General features: G+C 38.7%; 1 protein-coding gene and 1 long non-coding RNA gene across 3 annotated transcripts in view; one reads left to right on the top strand and one right to left on the bottom strand.

Annotated features, from left to right (window-relative positions):
- The window catches only part of LOC134527159 (bumetanide-sensitive sodium-(potassium)-chloride cotransporter-like), a 940416-nt gene that overhangs the window by 250491 nt on the left and 663559 nt on the right, over window positions 1-26366 (top strand). For both annotated transcript variants that reach the window (XM_063359554.1, XM_063359556.1), the window contains exon 4: window positions 6589-6664. In XM_063359554.1, coding sequence (XP_063215624.1) covers window positions 6589-6664 — 76 coding nt within the window. The remainder of the gene's footprint in view (window positions 1-6588; window positions 6665-26366) is intronic.
- LOC134527161 (uncharacterized) overlaps window positions 1-26366 on the bottom strand; it is a 264791-nt gene that overhangs the window by 10778 nt on the left and 227647 nt on the right. The window lies entirely within an intron of this gene.

The following is a 26366-nucleotide window of genomic DNA, read 5'->3' as shown; positions in this document are numbered from 1 at the left end:
GACGTGCTGACAAGGAGTGGCTAGCAGGAAGATTGGGTGTAGAAGAGAGGATGCCCGCGGTCTCACAAAGAGTCGCTAGCGGAAAGGATGGAAGTTGGAGAGAGGGATGCCCGCGGTCTCACTATGAGTCGCTAGCAGAGGATTGCCCGCGGTCTCACGAAGAGTCGCTAGCGGATGGGTGGGCAGAGAGAGGTAGAATGAGAGAGAGAGAAGGAAGCCCGCGGTCTCACTAAGAGTCGCTAGCAGAGGATTGCCCGCAGTCTCACAAGGAGTCGCTAGCGGATAGGTGCGAGAGAATGAGAGAGAGAAGGAAAGAGAGAAGGAAAGCCCGCGGTCTCACGAAGAGTCGCTAGCTGAGGAAAGGAAGATGAGGAATTCAAGCCAATGATACCACATTTGACTGAGGTAATATTTATTCTCCCAGATTGGCTGGGAGAGAGGAAAGCTCACAATAATAACTATTCTCCCAGATTGGCTGGGAGATGAGAGCTGTCTAGGCTTGTTAGCCCGCACAATTTATACAAGTTTCTTCTAGAACCATCTGTGTTAAAGTTTTACGTATTTCTATCTCTTTTGCATGATGATGATCTTTTGCATTTTACAATATTATTTCCACATCTACAAAACATACTTCCAGCATACACTTAATAATCTACCTAAATATTTACAATAATAACATCTATAAAATAACTATGATACATTGTCTCTTTATATTTACACTGCCATCTGGTGGCGAGTGGTGGCACTACCAGGGCCATGGCTGCAGTGTTGCGCCGCGGACAGGACTGTGACCCGGGTTTTTTATTTAATAAAGAGGAGGTACGATGTCACAGTTATGGCTGGTCGTATCAAAAATTTATTAAGAAAACATTTTTCGGCATAAGGTACTCCGAGTTATCATACGTTAAAACGGATGCGATATTATTCATATTATGGGAGTTGTTGCGATTTTTCTGTTTTTCAAAAAATCTTCTCCATTTCGACCCAATTGTTCGGATTTTCCCCATAACTACTCGACCGAGAATTTCCATTACCGTATTTTATTTATCATTTTGGACATGACTTGTCCCAAAATACGGCATTTATCGGGCCCATGAAAATGTGATTATATATATATGGGATTTTTAGAACATAAAAGAAAACTATAAGAAAATTTCGTCTACAATAGGTAGTTTTTATTTGAAATTTATATAAAAGTGACATTATTACAAATTTATATGTGTCATAGTATAAAATATTATAAATTACGATATGATTTCTTAAAATGCTTCTTGTTCGATCCGAATTACAAAGACACACATCTCCTGAAATTCGTAATGTGTTAGAGATTTGGCAACAGCGCGCGCCATAAGCTGTGTACTGCAATCTAAGAGTGGGACGGGCTATACCAGTTATCATCCCCAATCTAACTTTATTGAAAGATTGCATAGAACCTTGGCAGAATTCTTAAGACATGATATAAATGATGAACAGACTGACTGGGACAAGTGGTTAGCCTATGCCATTTTTGCTTTTAATACCACACCCCATACAAGTACAGGGTTCAGCCCCCATGAGTTGATGTTTGGGCGTGTCCCCAATATACCAGGAATATTACAAAAAACTGTCGAAAAGAATTTATCAGAAAGAGACGAGTATGTTGTACAACTAAAGAATAAATTACAGGAAATGTATAAACAGGCTCGTGATAAATTAATACAGTCAAAATTGCGTAGTAAGGAACAATATGATAAAAATATGAACGAATACCATTTTGTAGTAGGTGATGATGTACTACTATTTGATGAATCCTTAAGGAGAGGGCGTTCCAAGAAATTATTTAGTCAATGGATAGGTCCATTTAAAGTAGTAAAGGTAGAGGGAGTATTATGCACAATAAAAAGAAGAAATAAATTATCTAAAGTGCATGAAAATCGACTGAAACCATTGGATCAAGGTACTGTTAATAATAACAGCGGCAGCCGGCTTTGACATAACCATAGTGACCTTGAAAGGTCAGTCAGGACTGTATTACCAACATAAAGGTATAGCGCAATTATCAAACTCACAACAGACCATGTTAACATATGTCAACCTCTCTCTTATAGATATTAATTTTCAACAAGCAAAACAATACTTGTCAGTTACTCAAAAATTGTGTTTTCATTAATATAATGTGGTAAGAAATAATTCAAAGTGTGCTACAGTATTGAAGGAGTGTTTAAATAATATTAATAAAATGGAGACCAATCGTCAGTTGATTTTAGAATTGGTAAATGTAAAGGACGAAAAAACCGTCGGAAACGTGGTATTATAAATACCATAGGTACATTAAGTAAGGTGCTCTTTGGTACTCTTGATGATGATGATGCTACCTATTACAATGAACATATTAATAAATTAGAATCTGAACAGTCTAGTTTATTACGATTAATGAAAGAACAAATGTTAGTAGTAAAATCAACACTGTATACAATAAACGAAACTATGTCTAATACTGCTCATAATGAGTTAATACTAAAACAAGGTATTGAAAGGTTAGAACAACAACTTGTAAAAAAATGATTAAAGTTTGGAAGCTACTGTAAATGCCCAAATGTTGAAAATTGCTATTAATCAACACATAAGTAAATTATACAAAATAATTCAGACAGTAAAAGACAATTATAATTTAATAATAAGTGCTATAATTCAAGCGCAACATGGTGTCTAGCAACCACATATAATATCTCCAGCTCAAATAATCCTACACCTAAGATCCTTAGAAAACCATAAAACAGATGGATTATCCTTACCTTTCCCACTGAGTGTGACCAACAGCCATTTAATATTAAAGATAATGGATTTGAGTGTGTTTGTTCATAATGGAATATTGTGTTATGTAGTAAAATTGCCGTTAGTAGATCAGTTGAAGATCACATTGTATAAACTAATTCCTCTGCCAGTGCCTGTACCCAATAGTAATTCAAAATTTGTATTTGTATTGCCCACAACGGAACTATTACTATCAGATCAATCAAAACAATTTTACTTAAAAATGACCACTGCTAAATGTAATAAAAATTGCAAAACTATCACGTCAAATTTAAGCGTATGTAAACAAGTTTCTCCAATGTTTAGTACACACAAACATTAAGACTGTGAAATGCAATTGTTGTCCTTTATTATGCAGTTCCCTTAGGACTGTAATAAACAGATAATAGAATTAACCACTTCAGTATGGACTCAACTTTCCCCAATAAAATGACTTTATGTAACTCCCAAACCAGAAATAATAACAATGGTTTGTATTAACTCAGAACCAAAAGATGTAAACTTAACGGGAGCCGGTAGATTAATGTTATTAAACAAATGTAAAGGTTTAGGAGAAAGAGTGGTCATTCAAAGTCAAACAGATTTCAGAAGTAATTATAGCAATAAGGACATTGTGCCTCCTATTATAATAGATTATGATTGTTGTGAAGGTGTGAACCATAACGTAAAAGTTGATGACGTAATGCTATGTTTGTCATTAAATAAAAATACTCATAGTTTGGAAGACTTAAAACTAGTTGGACATAAAGTAGAAGCTGTTGAAAAGGCAATAAATGAGGAACAATGGAAATTGAATAATGCAAACCTCATGTATAAATTCTCTTGGGCAGTATATGTTATTAGTATTGTAATAGCAATAATGATTGTATGTGTATGTTGTATAAAATGTAAATGCTATAGGTTGTTTTCTTGGTTTAACCGGAATGACTGTTGTTCCAAACGTCTTTGCTTTCGACCTCTTATTGTTAACACTGTAAACAGATATACGAGATATGATAACCGTCCTTCAACGAGGACCATAGAGAGGACACATGCCCTCGCACACGAGATAATGGAAATGAGTTCATTGAGGAATGAATATGATGAAATAGAACCAGCACCCGTAGCACGAAGGCGGTAATTCCGCCAGTCAACAAGTGCCGGCTTTCCCCGGGGGGGTAGGGGGGGGGGGGAGGGATTGTTGTTTCCGGGATTCCGGGAGGGAAGACATAATGACACGATTATTTCTTTGTATTTTATTTATTTCATTTAAGCATACGTTTAAAGACATTTATAAACATTGTACGTAGTTCTTATGATTCAGTGGAAATGGTACATGCGCATTTAGCCGGCTGATGCGTAGCGAATGTTTGTAATCTCAAGACGTCAGCGGGCATGTACACAGAACTGTTTGTGAAACTCTGTATGCTGTACAAACCAAGGATGAGTGTGCTTGTGCGTCGTTGCTGATTTCTGGAAGCCGGCGTGCCTCGTGACCGGACGCCTGAAAAACTGAACTTTGATTAGGGCGTTGCTGGCGGTGGACTTATGTGAGAGACGCTGAGGGACGAGAGCAGAGGAGGCTAGGCTCTCGGAGGGAGCGGACGTTCAGTATGTAATCATGGTTGTAGTTGACTTGTACATATAAAGTGTAGAGTTGGGAGCAGTAGTACAGAGATCTTCCACTAATTCAACGAGTTCCTTATTGGGGTACCTATCCCTTAATTTTGGCTATCAGCGAGTGCACCGCTCAGCACTCGAACCCACCTAGGCCCGACTGCACAGTGTTAGGCAGACGGGCGCAACAAATACGATTAGCAGCTTTCCTCAAAATTACTCGCCGAGCGAGTTCCTACTCGCTCCTGGCGAGTATTGGTGGCAATTTTTTTTTGTGTCGTGGCGTCTGAGGCTAAGTCCGTTTCTTCGTGGTATGTTGTCTGCGGCTAAGTCCTGATCCAGAGTGAAAAAGTTAAAGTTCCACTTACGACCTTGTTGGAATTCGGCTAAGTCCCACTTCGGCTTCGGACGGGGGTGATAGACTCCGGAGGTGACGCCGCGGCCGCCGCAGGCAGAGTCCGGTTTGGACCTCTGGCTGCAGAGTGACTGTCTCTCGGGGCGGAGCAGCGATCCCTTCTGCCCCGGGTGTGGATTTTTCTAAGTCGGCAGCATCGTGGTGCAGCGAAGTTTCGGACGTCGTGGGCGATGGCGGCAGCGTGACGATTTGTAGTCTTCTTCGGAGCGGTGGTGTAAGCCGAAGCTTCTGGCTAGTAGCCAGGCACCTTCTGCTTGCTGCTAACTAACAAACCCGTATTTATACTCGGCGAGCCCCAAGTGACATCATCAAGAGCCAATCAGCACAGACCCGAAGTGACATCATCTAGAGCCAATCAGCGCTCACTGCGTTGTTGCTAAGGGCTCGGTCGCCTGTGAGACTCGGGTCGCCTTTGCCTGTGAATCCCGGGTTTACTGGGGCTTAGGAGTTATGCAACCTCTTAGAATCCCGTGTATTGCTGTTGTCCTGCCGTTTAGGGAATTATCGTTAGGCAGGTATTTCCTACCATAACACCGTACTCAACCAAGATGACGAGGCATAAGGAAACATGCAACATTTATATAATCCAAGATGGCGACCATAATGATTAAAGCAACAGTGGTTTTTAAGTAATATTTTATTAATGTTTTTTATTCAGTTCGATTGTTTAATTTTTTTTATTACTTTTTAAAAATTTTCCTGAATTTATAGCATTAAAATCACATTATTTTAATATGGCGGACATGACGTCATACTATGTGTCGATATATATACTTTGACATAAGTGGTGGGGGGAGTCAGTCTGTCAGCGGCTTCCAATTTTATTTTTTTGCCCTCATCGGGTTTGAACCGAGGACTCCAAGCTCCATGTCGTAAAAGTACGTTTTTAAAACAGTTTTTATTAAAATTTTATTTATTTAATTATTTTATAAATTTTAAATTTTTTTCTTTAAAATCGGATAATAAATAAAGATTTTCAAGATGGCGTACGTTACGAAACTTGCAACAGTTACGTCATAATCCATGATGTCAGAGGCTTATCGGAGGCTGTATACATGGATGCTTAAGCCTCAATATGGACTTTTCTAGCCGCTGGTATTTTTAAGAATTAAAACGAGTAATTTTCCCTTGAACCGGGAATTTCTCCCTCGAAAACGGGATAATTTTTCCCAAAACGAGAATTTTTAAGTCAGTTTGAGTCATTTTTGAGGAATTTTGAGGAATTTTTGAGTTCAAGATGGCCGCCGTGACGTTACTAATCCAAGATGGCGGAAAAACACCACCACCGCCTGGCGCCTGGCGCAGGAACGGCAATTACATTATATATATATATATATATATGTATATATAATGTACCTATATATGAGTAAAATATTTAATGTAAACAATAACTGACCATATAAATTATTTAATATACATGAAACCTTCATGGTCTAGTAAAGTATGTCAAAGCCATCAGTTATGAGAACTTATAATAAGAAATTACAAGCAATGATTTTATGATAAGTGTGTATGATAATAATGTACACCGCGCAATGCTTGCGGTTTTAAATAAAGTTAAACGACAAAATATCCATTCATAACTGTTGGATGTTTTAATTTTTTAATTTGGGTTTTTGGCTGGTAACTGCATTGCCGACAGAAATTTGGTGAGCTCTGCACTTCTGGCGGGCGAAGACCCTCAGACAATGGGCGTGAGAGCGCGCGATCCTCACATATTTATGTTTTATTTGGATTTGTCGTTACGTTGCCCACCGTGTGATGTTGTGTTGTTCCTGTCACAGATGCGATGCCTGCTCAACATATGGGGTGTCATGTTGTTCCTGAGACTCTCCTGGGTCATCGGACAAGCAGGCATGGGTAAGCACACCATCATCGCCAGCTGATGCCTTCTCGGATTGATTCGTTGGATGTTTCGAATTATAAATTTTTTCTAATTTCTCCTGAGCACTAAGGCTCATGCTTTGTAGAAATGTCCAACATGTGGACTCAGACTGCTCCGTAGTGCAAGTTAATATTCTGCGTGAGGAGTTATGTATTCGAGTCTCGGGTAGTAGTCCAGTCAATGAATGCTCAAAAGGGGGGTGTAGAGGGAAATGGAAGGAACACAATTTTTGACTTTGGGACTTTGTTTGGACTAGTAAGGAGGTAAACATACTAAAAGTCCCCACTTCTATGTGGTGAGCGGGAGGGAGGGGGCATGTTGAAGGTCCCTTTTTTCGGTTTTTCTCTTATATCTTGGAAACTATACGCTCTAGTGAAAAGACCAATCTACACTAAAATAAAGCTGATAAAATTTTCCACAAAATGTATTCGTTTCAATTTTTCTCTATCTCGCATAGTTTATGAGATATTGGCGTTCAAATTCACTAATTTTTAGGGGGGAAATGTTTTTTTCTTACTTTTTTGCCCTATTTGACTAGATAACTCTTTATCCGTTCGTGTTACGTGATGGTCATGCAGAAAGAAAGTTGTAGAGAATTAAATTTTCTTTAAGAAAAACCAAACATTTTAGTTTTATCTTCAATCATTGTAAAGTTAGAGCAATTTTACCTATTTGTGTAAATCGCGAGATTTTTCAGAATAGTTTAACTTCCGTATTTTTCGCTATTCTACTGCTCTAACTATATATAAGTTAATATATACATATTTATGCGTATAAATAGTATTATATGTATAGTATATATAAATGGCACATAAATAAATTATTTGTATACATGTATATATAATGTTTTTTCAGGTACATATATAGTTCTCCAATTGTAATATTGTTTGGTATCGTTTCATACTATTTTTGGCACCGGGAATCGAATGGAAGATCTTTCAGGGCTCCTTTGTAGAGATACAGTGACTCACTGTATCTCAGGTCATTTTTGTTCGACCTTGTAAGTTCAGACAGCGTGATATTCTCAGGGTCCGCCCCCAGGCCGTCCACTCGAACCTCGCATACAATGGGGACCGTTATCCCCACCCCTCACCCCCCTCAGGAATTCCGAAGGGCTCGCAAGCTGGGGGCCCAACACCAGATTCCTTACCATTCAGTTGTATCTGAACTGCGCTTGTGAAATGTTGCGTTCGGTTGAGAAACGTTTTATATGTGCCACATATTACAGTAGTTGTTCAATATCAAGAGTGTTTTAGCGTCACAATGAGTAGTAGGTGTTTTGTGTGTGATGAAGAGATAAGTGAATCAAGTGACGGTGTTTCAAAGGTGAGTCAAAAGGGAATACATTCCCTTAAAAAAGCCAGCAAAGAGAGGGGTGATGGCAAAATACAACTAGATGGTTTGGAGTCATTTCTTGTCCACACTTTGTGTCGAAAAAATTACACAAGGAACAATACGATTGTAGCTTTGAAAAAATATGAAGCATCAACATCTTCACAACCGGCGGTTGTGAGATCTAAAATTCCAATATTCGATTTTAAGAAGAATTGTTTCTTCTGTGGACAGCCTATAAAAAGTGAAGACAAGAAGCCTCTGAATAAAAGGAGGAAAGTGTTTAATGTTCGCACTATTGAGTTACAAAAAACATGTCTGGAAGCCGCCTCGTTAAGAAAAGATAGTTGGGGCAATGAAGTATTAGGTCGCTTATCCTGTATTAACGACCTCGTCGCTGAGGAGGGTGTTTATCACAATGATTGTCGTTTGAAATTTGTTAAGCATTATTATGCTCAACCGCAATTAGACAGTCGTTTGCCCCAGTCTGCCAATGTTACAAGAGCAATGGATGAAATTTGTGCCTACATTGAAGAGACAACTGACTGCCAATTTTCACAGACCGAAATACTTGGTGTCGTCACTGGTGTCAAACCTGTATGGAAAACAATAAAAGCACAACTTGAAGCAAAGTATGGGGATCGTATACTAGTGACTGAAGGCTCGAACAGATTCAAAGTTCCAGTGCTATGTTTTAGAGATGCTGGGCAACAACTGATACGTGATGCTTGGTACGAACACAAGGAGGACAATGCATGTGATGAACGACTCAGGATTGTCAAAAAAGCTGCCGAAATCATTCGGCAAGATATTCAGAGTGAATTGTACACTTATGAAAAATATCCCCCTAGTGATGATTTCCTTAAGGATGCAGAAGCTCTCCCTCGAACCTTACTAACCTTTCTAGAGGATGTGATGATGAAAAAAACAAAAAGAGTCAAAGAAACAAAGACAAAGTGTATTGCTATTGGGCATGCTATCGCCTCGATTGTCAGACCACGCACATTCACGTCTTCAGTAATGAGCAGTCTTTCCCTCTTTCTCCACAGGAAATATGCCTCTAAAAGACTAATTGATGTTCTAGCGAATTTGGGTTTATGTTCATCGTATTATGAAGCCCAAACATTGGAATTTTCTGCTCTCATGCATGCTCAACCAACTTTCAAGTCAGACTCATTCAGCCAATTCGTATTTGACAATGCTGACTTTAATGTGTGCTCTATCGACGGGCTCAATTCTTTTCATGCTATGGGTGGTATCAGATGTTTTACACCGTCCAGTTCTGTGGAGAAAGGATCCGACATTCCTAGACTGATCAACATGCCAACATCGCGGGAGACAGGAAAACTCGGGATTATTCCACTCGAAACATTTCACGGCAAGGAAGTGGGGTTGCGAAAAATCATGGTACAAGAATTGGTGATCCCAGATGAACAAGAACATCCTTATCCTCATGAAACCTTTGGTTTGTTGCTAAACATCAAGGTATTTCAATACCAGAGTGGAAAGGATACATGCAGTACATTACAACAGGACACTTCAGCGAGAAGACAAGAGTTGTACCTCTTCCCTTCATAAATTCACCTCCCTCCAGCTACGATACCATCTATAGAGCATTACAATATGCAGCTAATTTATGTGGAAAACTTATTAAGCAACAGTGCTTGATCGTTACGTTTGACCAGCCTCTTTATTGGAAGGCCAGAGAGATTGTGGCAGCTGCTCCACCTGACTCAAAACTTTCAACATGTGTGGTGCGTCTTGGGGGATTCCACATCCTGATGTCCTTTTTGGGAGCCATTGGCTATTTGATGTCTGGAAGTGGTCTGAGGGAACTTCTGAGTGTTGTCTATGCTCCTCTGTCAGTAGACAAAATGCTGCAAGGCCGTGCTTTTGCCAGGGCAGTGAGAGGACATTTGCTCGCAACCACAGCTTTGTCAAACATAATATTAGAAAACATTCTGTTGACAGAAGAAGAGCAGACATGTATTGAAGAAGTTACATCAAATTTTCTTAACGAGCCTCCCTCTGTGCTTTCAATAAATAAAAACTCTCACCTTAAAGAAGTGTCCATGAAATTCAGAGCTGCACTGGATCAACTCAGTGATAAGGGACCAACAGCAAAACTTTGGGTGCAGTACTTCAAAATGGTATGCCTGATGAAAGAGTACATTCATGCTGAGAGGTCTGGGGATTGGAAAGGACACCTTGTTTGTGTGAAGCGAATGATCCCGTACTTTCATGCTTCAGGGCACTTTCCCTATGCCAAGTCATGCCATTTATACATCCAAGATATGGAAACTCTGTCTTCAAAACTGACAGCCGAACAGTACAACAAATTTGTAAATAGCAGTTACTTTACAATGCGCCAATCTGATCGCTTTTGGTCAGGGGTGTGGTCCGATATGACCATTGAGACCACCCTTATGCGAGCATTTTCTAGCCAAGGTGGCATGACTCGTGGTAGAGGTGTGACAAATAGTACACTCAGCAAATGGGTAGTTGGAATGAGTGCGACACATGATATTTGTACCTCCATAGAAGAGTTTTGTGGGGTTCTATTCACATCAAGTGAGCAGCACAAAGATTTTGGACAAGCCCGCCAAATTAGGGATGCAGCTGATGTTACCAAACTAATTCAGTGGTTTGGGAAATATTTTCCCTTTCCGGCCACCTGCGACATAATATCCATTGCGACTGGGGTGGTTGGTGACAAAACAATCACATGCTACAATGCTGTTACAGTTGGTAAACAAGCAATAGCTAAAATGGTGAGTTGCCCATTTTCTGATATTAAACTGTCTCGAAAAAATCTAGCACTCCCCCTTTCGACTGTAAGCTCGTCAATCAAGATCAATGACGAAAAAGTGTCGGTGGATCCTTTTTTGCTATTCCAACGCATAGCCATAACCAAGAAAACTGACCAAGATTTAAAAAATTATTTGCAATATGAATTAGCTCCTTTCCCTTTGGCTTTCTTCAATGAGGGTGGGATGAGGAAATCGAGGATGTCGGTTCTCTACAAAGAGCTCAAAGCAACAACCAAAGAAGTACATGTGACACACTTTGACATTGTTATGGATGGAGGACTTCTCCTCCACAAAGTTATATGGCCAAGAGGTTCCACGATATCTGTAATTTGTGATGGGTATGCCAATTTCGTGAACAGCCACTATCGTGGAAGGAGTTGTACTGTAGTGTTTGATGGGTACACGAGATCATCATCAAGTACCAAGGTCGCTGAGCAGCAAAGGCGGTACCATCTCAGAAAGTCAGCCGACATACATTTTAATCAGGAGACAGTCATAACTGTGAAGCAGGAAGACTTCCTTTCAAATGTCTACAACAAAAGTCGACTGATTAACATACTAAAGGTCATACTACAGGCACATGGAATCAGTACCCTTCAAGCACAGAACGATGCCGATGTCCTCATTGTAGACACAGCTGTAGAGTTATCACATACCACTGCTGTTGCTGTTATAGGTGAGGATGTCGACCTAATAGTCCTGTTGATGGCCAAAACTCCTGGTGACCAGGATATAATTTTCGTAAAGCCTGGACGTGGAAACATAAATCGTTCATTGTTTTCTACCCAGGAGCTTCAGACCCAGGGGCTGCGGGATATACTTTTTCTACATGCCTTCACTGGGTGCGATACCACCTCAGCAGCCTTCCGAAAGAGTAAGCTTGGATTTATCAAAATGTATTTGAAGTCTCCAGATGTCCAGGGAGCTGCTGCAGTTTTCTCAGACCTTTCCTCAACAAAGGATGATATAGAGGAAGCTGGAAAAAAGTGTATTTTGAGGTGGTATGGAGCCCAACCTAAAGAGAGGTCTTTAAACGCTTACCGTTACCAATCTTTTGTTAAATCGGTAGCCAATATAAAACCGGACATCTCAAGCCTTCCACCCACTGAGGGGGCAGCGAAACAACATTCACTGAGGACATATCACCAAGTCCAGACGTGGTTGGGACATGAGCTGCCTCCTCAGATGTATGGGTGGAAGCTAACCACCAATAAATTTCTAACACCGGTGCACAGTGAGCAACAGGCTGCACCAGATGAAATATTAAAAATGATATTTTGTCGGTGCACGAAGGATTGTGCCACCACCAAATGTGGATGCAGAAAGGCATCTCTCAAGTGTTCCCCTGCCTGCCAAAGTTGCCAGGGTAACTGTCTTAATGGGGGCCCCCTCTTGGACAATGAGAATGAAGAAATCGACATCTATACTCTGCCAGTCATCCTCCAAGATCTATCTCCTTTCTCAACAGATGAAGAGGAAAACGAAGCAGAACCCACCCCATGGCTAAGTTCCCATGACGAGCCCGGACCATCTCACCCCAAAAGAGCCAGGAATTGATAACAACTATTACTGCACAATTGTACTATAAGGTAATAATATATTATTAACTGAAAAGTAACATAGTTCTACAAAAACATTTACAAGTTCATGTGTCAGTAAAATAGTTAAGTACAAATGTTGTTGCCTCTATACTCACCCTAACACAATTCCTTTACGGAATGAATGTACAGTTAATAGATACATATATTATACATTATTAAAAGTACATTATATATTTTATAAATTTAACTGTATACAAGTGTTATTGCTTGTGTAGAGGGTTATTATTGCTCCTAATTAAAAATGCAGTGATCCTTGATAAAGTGCCAATTATGAGTATTATTAGGAAGTTTTCATCATATATAGTAACTGCATTTCTTAAGGGGTAAGAGATGGAGCTGTCAAAGTTGCTCCATTACATTCAGGGTGCCGAAAATAGTTTTATACGACACCAAATTAATTATACTGTTAAAGAACTAGGTACATAAGTTAAGGCAAATATATAATGTATGTTCATATTATTTCTTTATACGCCACTTAGCCTATATGTAGTTGATACTTGATACTGTTTACACATATTAAAACGTATCTATTGGCTTACATTTAGAGTTAGATCAGTGGAATAACAAAAAAGACGGAATTTAAACTATGCTGTAAATTCTCGCGATTTACACAAAAAGGTAAAATTGCTCTAACTTCTTAGTGATTGAAGATAAAATTAAAATGTTTGGTTTTTATTAAAGACAATTTTATTCTCTACAGCTTTCTTTCCGCGTGACCTTTACGTACGACGAACATATAAAAAGTTATCTTGTCAAATGGGGCAAAAAACGTAAAAAAAAACCTTTCCCCCCTAAAAATTAGCGAATTTGAACGCAAATATCTCATAAACTATGCAAGATAGCGAAAAATTAAAACGAATAAATTTTGTGGAAAATTTTATCAGCTTTATTTAAGTATAGATTGGTCTTTTCACTAGAGCGTATAGTTTCCGATTTATAAGAGAAAAACCGAAAAAAGGGACCTTCTACATGCCCCCCTCCCTCCCGCTCACCAACTAGAAGTGGGGACTTTTAGTATGTTTACCTCCTTACTATTCCAAACAAAGTCCCAAAGTCAAAAATTGTGTTCCTTCCATTTCCCTCTACAACTTTTCATTGACTGGACTATAGAAGGAATGTGTGTAATGCGTATTGTCTAAAATTTCAAAGCTGAAACTGTAAAATAAAGCAAATAAGTGACAAAAATAGGGGTATTTTTGGCTTTTTGTTGATGAAAATCAACAATAAAAACAACATGAAAAATTTTAAAACTTTTAAATATGTTGTTAGAGTTTCTGGCTGGTGTAATACTCCCAGTGAGTCAAGGCCTGGGTGTTGTGTTCTCTCATATCCACGCAGCGAAAGGCACGGACAAGCCACCCCAGTGTCATCTCGCCTAGTCTGCCCTGGCCACGCCAAGGTCATTAGCCCGGGGGGGAATTGTCTGGATCATAGACAGTCTCTGAGCTTCTCACCAAATCCTCATCATAATCATCTTCAGTCTCATCATTATCATCATAATATAGGCTAAATTAAATAACCCAATGTAAAGTTTGTTGAGATGACAGACACCCCTATCGCCAAAATAAACGTTTACATTTTTTGGAGTAATTAGTCTTTGAACAATATTTTAGTTTGTTTATGGGTTTGACTATATACCCAAATATATATAAACATACATATTTGTATTGTTTCGTACCTTGCAAATCTATATTTTTACAAATAACCTGAATATTAAATTTTTACTGGGCATGATTCATCATTTTAAAGACAATTACTAATTACAAAAAGTTGTTTTTAGGTCCGTTGCATAAGGACACGTGAAGTAATACCTTGAAAAATAACCATAATTTTTAAATAGCCACTAGACAAAATCAATCAAAAGCATGTTTTCAATGTCCTTGAATAAACATATCATTCCATGAAATCAGTGGTGGCTCCAGGAGAGAGGAAGCCTACGATTCATTGCCCTCGATCATTCCCGAACATATCTGAAGTTCGCCACTCACTCATGCAACTTCGCGGTTGGAATTTTAAAAAAATGCAATCTTATAAGTCATTTATTTTATTAATTTTAGAGCATTAGAAATGTTACAGATCTTTCCTAACGAAACTTTCATTTTTGTTACGACCCCCTAAACTAGCAAACCCATCCTCCTGAGGAATTATTTTTTTTGTTTGCCTTTTACAACATAAAAATAACTAAAGTTTCACGAACGCGGATTACTTGAGCGTCTGTAACAACGCAATTAGACCTCTCATTTTTACTGTGTAATTTATCATGCCCAAATACGTGCATACATTTTAGTGTTACATAATTTTTACAGCAATACTTGAAACGATATACGTGAATCATGTAAGTATTAAGTTTAATTACTTCCTTGTTATTGTAGCTTAGTTCACAAATATACCTATTAAAGCAATGTGTAAGGAACACTTATAACATTATTATTCATTTTTTGTGATTGGTCAATTAGTTTTTAAGCTACAATTTTTCCAATCATGAACTTGAAACACACTTTAATCCAATGCAAACCATTAAACAATTATTTAAAAAAAAATGATTTGTTTATGATAATTTAAAGAACTTCACCCTAATCCGATGGGTACTCATAGTAATCTATTGGTAGGTACTGGCGATGGAGCAGAAAGGTTGTGTGGTGGGATCAATGACCGCCCGCTCTGACGTCACGGCGGCTATATTGGAAGATCTTGACCTTTAACTGTGACCTTGAATCTCAGTCACCATTTTGAAATCTAACATTCCACTCCCAGAATGTTCCACTTTTCGTTAAGCCCACCATCTTTGACGTGTATGACGTCCTCGTTGCATTTTTCGTTACGGTACCCCTCTTGGATTCTAGAACGTGGAAATTTACGTTACGGACGCTAACATGTTGTCGTCTTCTGGAGATTGTCATCTTGAATGAAGTCACGATCGCTATCTTGTTTTTTTCTGTTCTGTTGGAGGTCGCAATCTTGGATATTGACAGCTTTGTTTCTGCTCTTTGTTCCTAGAGAGTATTAGCATCGCTCTGTCTCATGCACATTAGTTCAATATTAATTTAATTGTGAATGTTATTGTGGTCTTTATCAACATTAAATTTAATTTTTATGCAAAATACATTGGAACCGCGGTGATGCGAACCATGACAATTCAGACGTCTGGGTTGGAAAAAAAAAGCATTAGACCGCATGGCATTTACCATATTGGGGATTAATTAAAATATATATAAAAAACACACATATTCTGACTTGAATTTTTTAATTAGAAGGTATAATAGCATCATGTGCTAGAGGGGGTGGCCGCCATATTTATTTTTAATCCACGATTCCATGTGCACTAGTGAACACACATCGCCTGCTAGAGGGCGCTGCCGTAATCTTGCTTACAGTAATCGATACACGGAGCACTGATTAAGGGCACTGACACCATATTAGTTAAATTTCGTCCGAAAGAGTACAAAAGTATTTATAACCGTGGCATCCGCAATGGTGTCAGCCGTCTTGGCAGCCATCTTGAAATTCTGTAAATTTTAAGCTAGAACTTTGAAAAAAATTCAAAAAATAATTAGAAAAAAACACTTGTTAAAATATGATTGATTCCATATATATCCGTCTTTAGTTTGATTCTTGCTTTTGCAATAAAAAAAATTTCATTAAAACTACCAAAAAAACATATTCAGGAAAAAAAGTTAAAAATACAGAATTTATTGCAGAAATTCGACAAGTATAAAAAAACAAGCAAATTACGAGCTTTTTTGATTATTACAGTATTCTTAGAAGGCAAAGAGAGTCCTTGGCATGCTTGTGTTTTCAGAACATATCCACATGACCGTCGATTAACCAGCCCCGTTTAGTAGTTGGTTAGGAGCAAACAGTTGTTGGCCAGGTACATCCAGTCGGTTGGTCTGGCTAACACGTAAAGTTGGTGGCAAGGTATGCCCAGTCGGTAACCATGCACATCAGCTGGTTGGCCAGACATGTACGACCAGTCTGTTGGAAAGGTTATCACATTCAGTAGGTTGTCTATAAATGTCAGACAGGTAGGCCAGACAAGCACATCCAGCTGGTTTATCAGGCTAACACATGAAGTCGTGGCAAAGTATGCCCAGTCGAAAGCTAGGCACGTCTATTAAGTGGCCAGACACGCACAACAGGTTTTTTGTAAAGGCTATAAAGTCCAGTTGGTTGTATAGGAACATCAGATAGGTTGACTAGGCACGCACATTCAGTCGGTTGGTCAGACACATCTAGAAGGTTGGCAAGGTACGCCCAGTCGGTGGCCAGTCATATCCAGTCGGCGGCTAGGCACGCCTATTCAGTAATCAGGAACGCACGTCCAGTAGGTCGCGAGGAACAGCCAGATGGTGGCCAGGCACGTAGTCGGTGACCAGCCACGTGTTGATATAAGCTATGCATGCTATTCGTTTGGCTAGGCACGCATGTCCGGTTGGTTGGTCAGCTAAAATGCCAAGTCGGTGGCCAGACACGTCAATGCAGAAGCCAGAAACGCATGTCCAGTAGGTGGCCAGACCACCTACAGTTAATAGCCAGATGCATTCAGTAGGTGGTCAAACACATCCAGTTAGTAGCCAAGAGGTATTTGTCGTCGATACTCGGCGAACATTTTAAACAGTTCATGCACAAAATCATGAGCATAGGCCAAGCATCTACAAACTACGAAGACATGTCAGGTTCATTGTTAAGTGTATAGGCCAAGCGACTATTCCTATATTCACGACCAAATTTTAATGAGTTAATATTCAATGTCAGGCGTGTAGACAAGTCGTCACCGAGCCACGAGACCAATCATGTCAAAAGTAAAGTCTTCAATTCACATTAAAAAAGCACATTCGTCAAAAAAACCTTTTAAAAGGACAGTCAGCCAACGACTTTTGGAGCCAAAGAATGTTTGAGCCAATGACATTTTGGAGCCAAAATATATTGAAACCAAAGACTGTTAGAGCTAATGACATTTGGATCCAACGACTGTTGGAGCCACAGAAATTTTGAGCCAATGAATTTTGGAGCCAAAGACTGTTGAAGCCAAAGAATATTTGTTCCAAAGACTTTTGGAGCAAATGTATTTTGGAGCAATTAATTTTGGACCCACAGACAGTTGGAGCCGAAGAATATTGGAGCCAAAGACTGCTGGTGAAAAGACATTTGAAGCCGATGAATTACATATAACGAAAAGGACGTAGTTTTGAACGAAAATTCATGTCAGTAGGATACGATCTCATCACAGGGATACGATCTCATTAAGGGATGCAATCTCATCGAAGGGATACAGCACAGGGATACAATTTGTTCACAGAGATATGATCTCGCCACAGGGATACGAACTCGTCACAGGAATATAATTTTGCCATAGGGATACGATCACGTCACAGGGATAAGATCTCACCACAAGGATACGATCTCATTATTAGGATACGATAATACAGACATGACTACATACATTTAATGAAAAGGAAATAGATTTTCGCCAATACATTCAACTCAGTAGGATGCGATCGGCAATTTACTATAGGCTACATTGTCTCCAACAGAAATTGGCTCCAAAAATCTTGGTCTCTAACAGTCTTTGGCTCCAAAAGTCATTGGCTCCAAAAGTCATCGGTTACATACGTGTTAGGCTCTAACAGTATTTGGCTCCAGATGCTTTAGGCTACAACAGTCTTTAGCTTCAAATGTCATTGGCTCCAAAAGTATTTGACTCTAAATTACATTGGACTCCAAAATTAATTTGCTCCAAGCATCATAGGCTCCAAATGTCTTTTCTCCAACTGTCTTTGGCTCCAATATTCTTTGGCTCCAACTGCATGTGGGTCCAAAATTAATTGCTCCAAAATACATTTGCTCCAAAAGTCTTTGGCACCAATATTCTTTGGCTTCAACAGTCTTTGGGTCTTAAATTCATTGACTCCAAATGTCTGTGGCTCCAACAGTCTTTGGATCCAAATGTCATTTGTTCGAACAGTCTTTGGTTTCAACAGACTTTGGCTCCAAAATGTCATTGGCTCAAACATTCTTTGGCTCCAAAGGTCGTTGGCTCCAAAAGTCATCGGCTTTAGCCGTGTAAGGACTAACTGTTCGAACAAAATTTGTCTACTAGGCAACTTGGCTACGAAGCTACAAGACTAGAAGACTATGAGGTTACGAGACTACGAGACTACAGGACTACAAGACTGCAAGACTACGGGGCAAAATGACTATGAGAGTATGTGTCTACGTGGCTCCAAACAGCTACGAGACTACGAGGGTACTAAGTTACGAGACTGCGAGGTTACATGACAACAGACTGTATGACTACAGGGCTACAGAATTCTTGGCTACGAAGCTACAATTCGTTCTACAATTCTTTCGAATTACCTGCCTCTTCACCTGGTTCACTCATTAAAAATTCATGCTCATTCTCATTGAACATAATTGTATTTATACATTTCGTTACCACTATTTAAATATCAGTAGTGTGTACCCTTTTTCCTTTAAATTTATCTCCTTCCAGATCGTTATTAGGGATTTACGTACGGAGCTGGAGTTTGTCATCCCTAACTAGTTTTCCGCATTTTTTGTGTACCCTTTAATCTTGTTGGCAGCCAGGTTGTCGACACATTCTCATTATTTGATGGCATTGCATATGTGATTTAACCTCCTTGGATTGAATTTGAACATCCATTTGCCTGTGCAGTCAGCTATTTTGTATTGACATTTTATTTTGGAATAAAAAGTGTCGCATTTCCTCCTTGTTCTGTATCGTGGCCTACATTCGTATAATTACTTCCCTTTTGTGACGGTACAAAAGTTTGTGCCTCGATGCGATACTGATGACAAGCTGTGTTCGCATTATGTATGATCTGGTTTCCTGAATTTTCCGTGTGAAATTGTTTCGGTTGAAACCAAACTGCCCCTACCAAACGCTGCTACTTCCGCTGTTGGTTGTACTTGTGACTAACTTGTTATCGTTCCAGTTGTTGTTCCTTTGATTATTCAAATAGTTGTTACGCCTGCGACCAGTCATTTTGTTGTGCCAGTTGTATTTAGAGTAGTGTAAATGTAGTGTGTTCACTTGCGGAGGTTTCTATCCGCTCGTATGATCGTCTTTTTAATTGTGCCAGTTCTGGTATAATAGCGCGGACTAATTAGTGTTCCTACAGTCGTTAGTCTCTTTGTTTAAACTAGTCAGGTCAAGCTTCTCGAGTCTGTCGTACGTGAGAAGCTGCTCCTTGAAGTCAACTATTCCATTGTATTGCCATCCTGTCAGTTGAAATTGGTATTTGACTGGTAACTGTGACAGAATCACCGCAATGAAGTCCTCGTCTTACATGTTATAGTATAAGTAGCGGGTTCGTTCGTACATCTCACTTATGTGTGATTATTAATTTTGAAATTTCTTTTTTTGAAATTTCTCAGAGTGCAGCTGTATTCAGAGATTACTCCCAATTCGGGTGCTCCAAAATTGTTAAAGGAATAATTTCTGGAAAGAATAGTACTCTGTAACGGTCTCTTGGAGTAGTTCCCACGAAAAATATGCAGTGTGTTTTAAACAACAACTTACACTTTTTTTTCTGCGTCTGACAAATTAAATGTTTTACAGTAATTTCGAATTGTCTAAGGAATATCTTAGGGGTGTCAGTGCTCTTTACTATTAGGGGTGTCAGTGCTCTTTACTGAATATGTTGGAATAGGCTGGTGTAGTGTTAGCATAGGGTCAGTTGACACAGGTATAATAGTTCTATTCGTTGTAGTCTGTTCTGCATTGACGTCGATAGAACTAGCTACACTAGCATTTTCTCTTGTTTTGCGTATTTCGTTTGTTTCTGTGTGTCTCGTAGTACATAATGCAGTGTGTTGTCTGACTTCCCTTTCCATTTCATCTATTCTTACTTCTACTCTTTACTTCCTAGATTCTCTTGTATCCTGTTAATTTTATCCTCGGTGTTTTTGTTAAATGCTTCTAATTCATTACGAACTACATCTACAGTAGTTTCCTTACATTTACTTTGGTATTATTTTAACGTTTTGCTAACAGTTTCTTTGACGTTGGGAATTGTGTTTTCTAGTGTTCATAGTCTTGTCTGTACAATGGAAAAATTATGTTCCATGTCAAACTGTGTTTGTGTTATCTCAGCTCAAATTTTCTCATTTCCACCGATATTTTTTTCAAGTCTGTATTTAATAATCGCGTAATGCCGTCAATTCTGTTGCAGTTTTCTTGTTCCTTACGCTCGCGTTGTTCCTCCTTTTCTTGTTCCTTACGCTCGCATTCCCGTTTATCTTCATGCATAAATCTAAGCAGTAGTTCTAGACATGCTGTTTGAGCTTCAGAAGCGACGCTACAGCTCCTATCGCGTATACTGTCTGTGCACCACTTATTTCCTCCACTTCGTGTCGCGTTTCTGTGCCCGTACCTGGTTCAATCCCTTCACCTCCAAACTTGTTCCTAGGATCCCTCTCAGATCTTGAACTAAAACTTTCATTATTGCCCCTCATAAAGTACGGTCCTCAGACTTTTTCTGACATGGTACTGTCGTATTGGATCCTATTCTTATATCAGACCTTGTATTGACTTGAATCGGAGTATTATATGTCTAACTACTTTCCAACCTGTTTTTACTATAAGTCATAACCGTGCCTACACGTTGGGCGCCCATAACTGCGGTGCTAATCCCTAAGTTAAATTAATGAATACTGTTGATTGACTAGTGTATTCTTTCCCTTTAATGACCGGTACCACAGCACAATACATAAAGAACCAAACTGTCATAACCTGTATGAAATATTTTATTTATTGGTTAACTGACTGAAAATTCAGGTGAAAAAAACACACAACAACCAGATATAAACGTATACACAAAATTAATTTCTTACATTTAAAACTAGTTTTTTTTTTAAATTCTAGTTATGTTATAGCAGATGGTTTCTGTTATCACGTACTCAATTCTGTTAAAATGCCAAATCACTTCGATTGCTTTCAAAAAATAAACATTACAAATAGTTATTATATCATTCTCAAGTAAGCAAAGGGAATAAATTATGTGTGCTGATTCTAAGGTTTACTGACTTCATCAATATAAATCAAAACATGTATATAAAAAAATTAATAAAATGCTTAAGGCTATGTGGTTATTTGTACTCAGTAATTCGGCAAATGGACTGACATTTCGTGACAAGCTCAACACTCGTAAGTATTATTTTAACAATTAAAAAATTATAAAAATAAATACCTCACAAAACATAAATACTTACGAACTAAATAAAAATAATATAATTCGATAATTACAGTGACTTTAAAACGTTAACTAGAAATCTTTTAAAGTCTTAAAAGTTCTTATACAGTTCTTAAAAAATAGTTACAGCAAGTAACTCGTGACGGTCGCGGGTTACATTAGATTACATGATTTCATGTTTTGATGGACAGTGTGACATGAACAAAGAACTTATGTTGTGTTACAAGGCTGGAGAAGTGTGTTATGTGTTGGATGACATGTTTGGGTGGACAGAATACTTATGTCGGGAAATGAGTTTTGATGGACAGTGTATTCATGTTGGTTGACCTCGATGAGGGACTGTGTTTATGTTTGGTGACATGTTTGGGTGGACTGTGTGCTCATGTTGGTTTATGTGGCTGGAGAATACTGTGCTAATGTTGGATGACATTTTGGGTGACACATTTTGGTTAATATGGATGTGAGGCAAATAACTAATGTTGGGTGACGAAACTGAGGAACAGTGTATCCATGTTAGATGACATGAGTGGTTGGAAAGGGTAATAATGTTGGTTCATGTGAATGATGGACTGTTTTTTCATGTTTTCGTTGAATCTGTGTTCAGGTAGCTGATGTTGATGAGGGACTGTGTGTTTATGTTGGGTGACATTTTTGAGTGGACATTGTGCTCATTTGGGTGATTTAATGGTACACGTTGAATAAATCTTGTGTAATATTTTGGGTGGACAATTTGCTCATATTGGTTGTCGTGACTGGGAAACCGAGTATTCATGTTGTATGACATGTTTTGGTAGACTGTGTTGGTAGATATGGCTGAGGGTTTGCGTGCTCATGTTGGGTCACATGTTTAGGAGACAGTATGTTCATTTTTGTTGGAATGGCTGAGTGATGGTGTGTTCATGTTGTGTGGCATGTTTCGGTGGACTATGCCTTTGTGTTGGTTGATGTGGCTGAGGGATATATGCTCATGTAGGGTGAGATGTTTGGGTGTACAGTGAGCTAGAATTAGTTTATGTGACTGGTGAATGATGAGGTTGGGGGGGACCGTGTTTTTTATGGTGACATAGTTGGCTGTCGTGCTGGGGCAGAGTGTAGTATGAAGGTAAGTCTAGCCTTCATAGCAAAGAATAAAAATAACAATTTTTGCCAAAGACATTTTAAACATTCATTATACCTCTATTATAAGTGTATTTGTTTCTTGTTTGTACTTTTTTTATGATATATTTGTCTATAAATTCAATTATATTGTAACCACCAATCAGCATGTATTTGATTAAATGTCTATTTAAGTGTTTTTGAATTTTTAAATTTTTTTTTTATTTTGTTGGACTGGCAGTGAATAGGAATGGCAGCTAAAGAACTTATGCAGGTATTCTAATTACCTAAATATTCTGAATTTTGTTGTATTTATCATTTTAAACCAGATTATGTAATTGTTCTGAACCTGTAAGTCAAATGTGATTGGTCGTTTCACTTTAATAACATAGTACCGATTTACTTAAATTACAGTTTTAAAGTCTAAATTATTAAAAAAAATATATATGAGCGTTTCTTTAACAATCTCATTTTCCGTTTGGAACCTAAGCAGTTGAATCTCAAGCTCCATCAGGAATAGACGCTTTTCGTGTTGTCGAAGACGAACGTTATATTTATTTAGTTAATTGTAGAAATATTGATAAACTCTTCTATAATTTGAGAAATTATTATTAGTACTTCAAGAATATGAAAATTCTACAGACATTATAAGGAACTAAGAATTAATCATTATCTACTAATTTAAAACTACACTCCGGAATATCACGTAAGACAATTGTTGTACTACGCTTGAAGATACAGCATCCATAAGTAAAGAAACTGACTACAGACTGATAATTTACTAAAAAAAGACTGCTACTCCCGACTACAAAAAGCATATTTACAAGGTCAGAAGAACGACTTACATCGAATTTCGAGAGAAGAAGAATCAACGTCGGACAGGACTGCCAATCGAGGGTAGTGCCAGCTACGTAATACAGAACAAGGAAAGGAGGACCAGCAGTTCTTGACCGGATTTCGAGAGTCCTGTGTTCGAGGTTGCGGTTTTGAGATCATTCTTCATACTTACTACGAGGCGTTCCTAAGATGAAGATAGGAGTTTGGCCACAGAATGTTCAATCTACCAGGATACGTAAGTAGTATGTTTTGGCCGGTCCGGGCACAGGCTTCAGGTTATGGTGCCTGTGGTGCCGACCGCCATATTGGATTGTGACGTCACGGCGGCCATCTTGGATGGTTGTGACCTTGACCGTTGACCTTGACCTTGACCCCGACGGCCATTTTGGATCCGCCATTTTGGATCCGCCATTTTGGATGATGTAATTGTGTGTTCTCGAACATTCCGGCGATGTGTTTTCCGCCATATTGGATGATGACGTCACCGTTGCAATTTCCGTTACGGCCGGCATCTTTAACTTTTTTATTTATTATCCGATTTTAACGAAAAAATTTTTAAAATTTATAAAAAATTTAAATAATAAAATTTTAACAAAATAATTATAAAAAACAAACATTTTCGACACGGAGTTCGGAGTCCTCGGTTCGAACCCGACGAGTGCAAAAAAAAATAAAAATGGCGACAGGCTCCTTCCTCCGCGGTGGCTGCAAGCAGACTGACTCCCACCACATGTTTCATATCATATATATAATCCGGCAGTATGATGTCATGTACGCCATCTTGAAATTTGGACGCCATCTTGAAAATCTTTATTTATTATCCGATTTTAATGAAAAAAATTCCAAAATTCATCAAAAAATTAACGTATTTGAATTTGTTTGATTATATCGATGTGTGTTCTTGGTTCAATTCCCGGCGAGAGTAAACAGTCGATCCTTCCTCCATGAAAGCTACCTAGACTGATCTACCGCCAACAATACCAAGGTATATATCGTCAACTGGTATGACGTCATGTCCGACATCTTGTCTTCATCCGCTGGAGACCACCATCTTGTTTTCGTCTGCTACAGTGTGCCAATACCATGTTAGTATAATTATCTGGACACTATACTTTTGTCCTCAACTGTTGACCTTGAATTTTGACCTTGAAATTTGACCTTGAACTTGAAATTTAAACTTGACCTTGAAAGTTGACATTGACCTTGAAATTTGACCTTGACCTAGAAATTTGACTTTGTCCTTGAAATTTGACTTTGTCCTTGTCGACCATCATGGATCCGACATTTTATGTTCAGTACATGCTACCAGGAGCCACCACCTGCCGGAGTACGCCATCCTGTGTGTGTGTACTTGTATTATAGAGTACATTTCCATCTGGATAATTTTATTCTAACCCGCTACAGTGCAGTAATAATTTATTATGGCCGCCATCTTGAAATCATGTAATAATGTAGCTAGAAAAGCGGGAAAAAATCAAAAATTCAATAAATAAATTTGTAATCCATATAATGATTGATTGGATCGACTAAGGTCCTTGGTTCGATCCCTGGCCGATACAAAACAACTTTAATTTAAAAAAATACTAAAAAAGTGTTAGGTTTGAGAAAATAAAAACACCACAAGTTCTTTTAAAAAAATTTTATTACATAAATTCAATACACTACTACAAGTACAAAAAAAACACTGACAAATTACCAAAGCCTTTTGGATTCCTCGTTTCAAACAGTCTTCTTATTGTACGGACTAAGCCTTTTACATGACTTTAAATGTCTATCCGATCCGTTCATTACCGCAGCCAGAGACGGACTGAAGTCCATATCACCAGGGTCTCACTTATATAGTCTCATTAGCCGGTACAACACATGAGTCAAAACAAGATCCATGTTCATTATACTCACACTTAACTTTCTCGGAGCATATTTTATAATGAAGATGTAAGCTATCAAGACGTGAAATTAGTTTTTTGCACTTATTGCACTGAAATTGTATTCTTTTAACATTATTAGAACAACTGCTTCTTTCATGTCTGCGAGCATTTGAGGTGATAGTAAATGATGCGTCACAGTATTTGCACTGACGCAATGTATGCTCTTCATTAGTTGAAGAATCCATTGCCGACGATGAAACTTCAGCCGATGGTGGAACAGCACATATCGAAGGCTCCTCCAGTGTTGTCAGAGGTGTTGCCAACGGGATCTGCACCTTCTCCATCGTAGCTGTCGTCAAGGTTCCCGTAGACGATGGTACAACCTCCAAGTTCGACGTTAAAGACGGTAAAGATGCCATCGAGGTCTCAAGAACATCTAATTGACACGACTTATGCACCAGAAGAAACAAACTAGGTGATCCTTACACCGCCGACGTCAGTAACAAACTGAGCGTCCTGCTGTCTAGGACTCGCTTATATACATGCACCGTATGGAATAATACGCTAGTCAAATCAAGAACCATTAACAATAATACTATAGTCAAATCTACAAATTAAAAAAGAGGATCATTTGATCGAAAAAAAATATCGATCTCTCCAATATACGCCAAGCTCCAAGAGCAACAATTCACGTCAACAGATCCATCTACATTTTGCTCCTATGCTTCAATTGACCATTAGCTGCAAGTGCTCCAACAGCTCCATCAGCTTCAACACATAATGTACGCAATGTACGCGCAATACATGCAATTTACACGCAATAAATGTAATGATTACACAGTACACACAGGAAACGGAACGTACACAGTACACACAGGAAACGGAATGTACACACAGTACACACAGGAATCTAAACGGA

This window comes from Bacillus rossius, chromosome 1, assembly GCF_032445375.1.
Source record: "Bacillus rossius redtenbacheri isolate Brsri chromosome 1, Brsri_v3, whole genome shotgun sequence".
Taxonomy (NCBI): domain Eukaryota; kingdom Metazoa; phylum Arthropoda; class Insecta; order Phasmatodea; family Bacillidae; genus Bacillus; species Bacillus rossius.
This window is presented reverse-complemented; position numbering and strand designations above follow the sequence as displayed.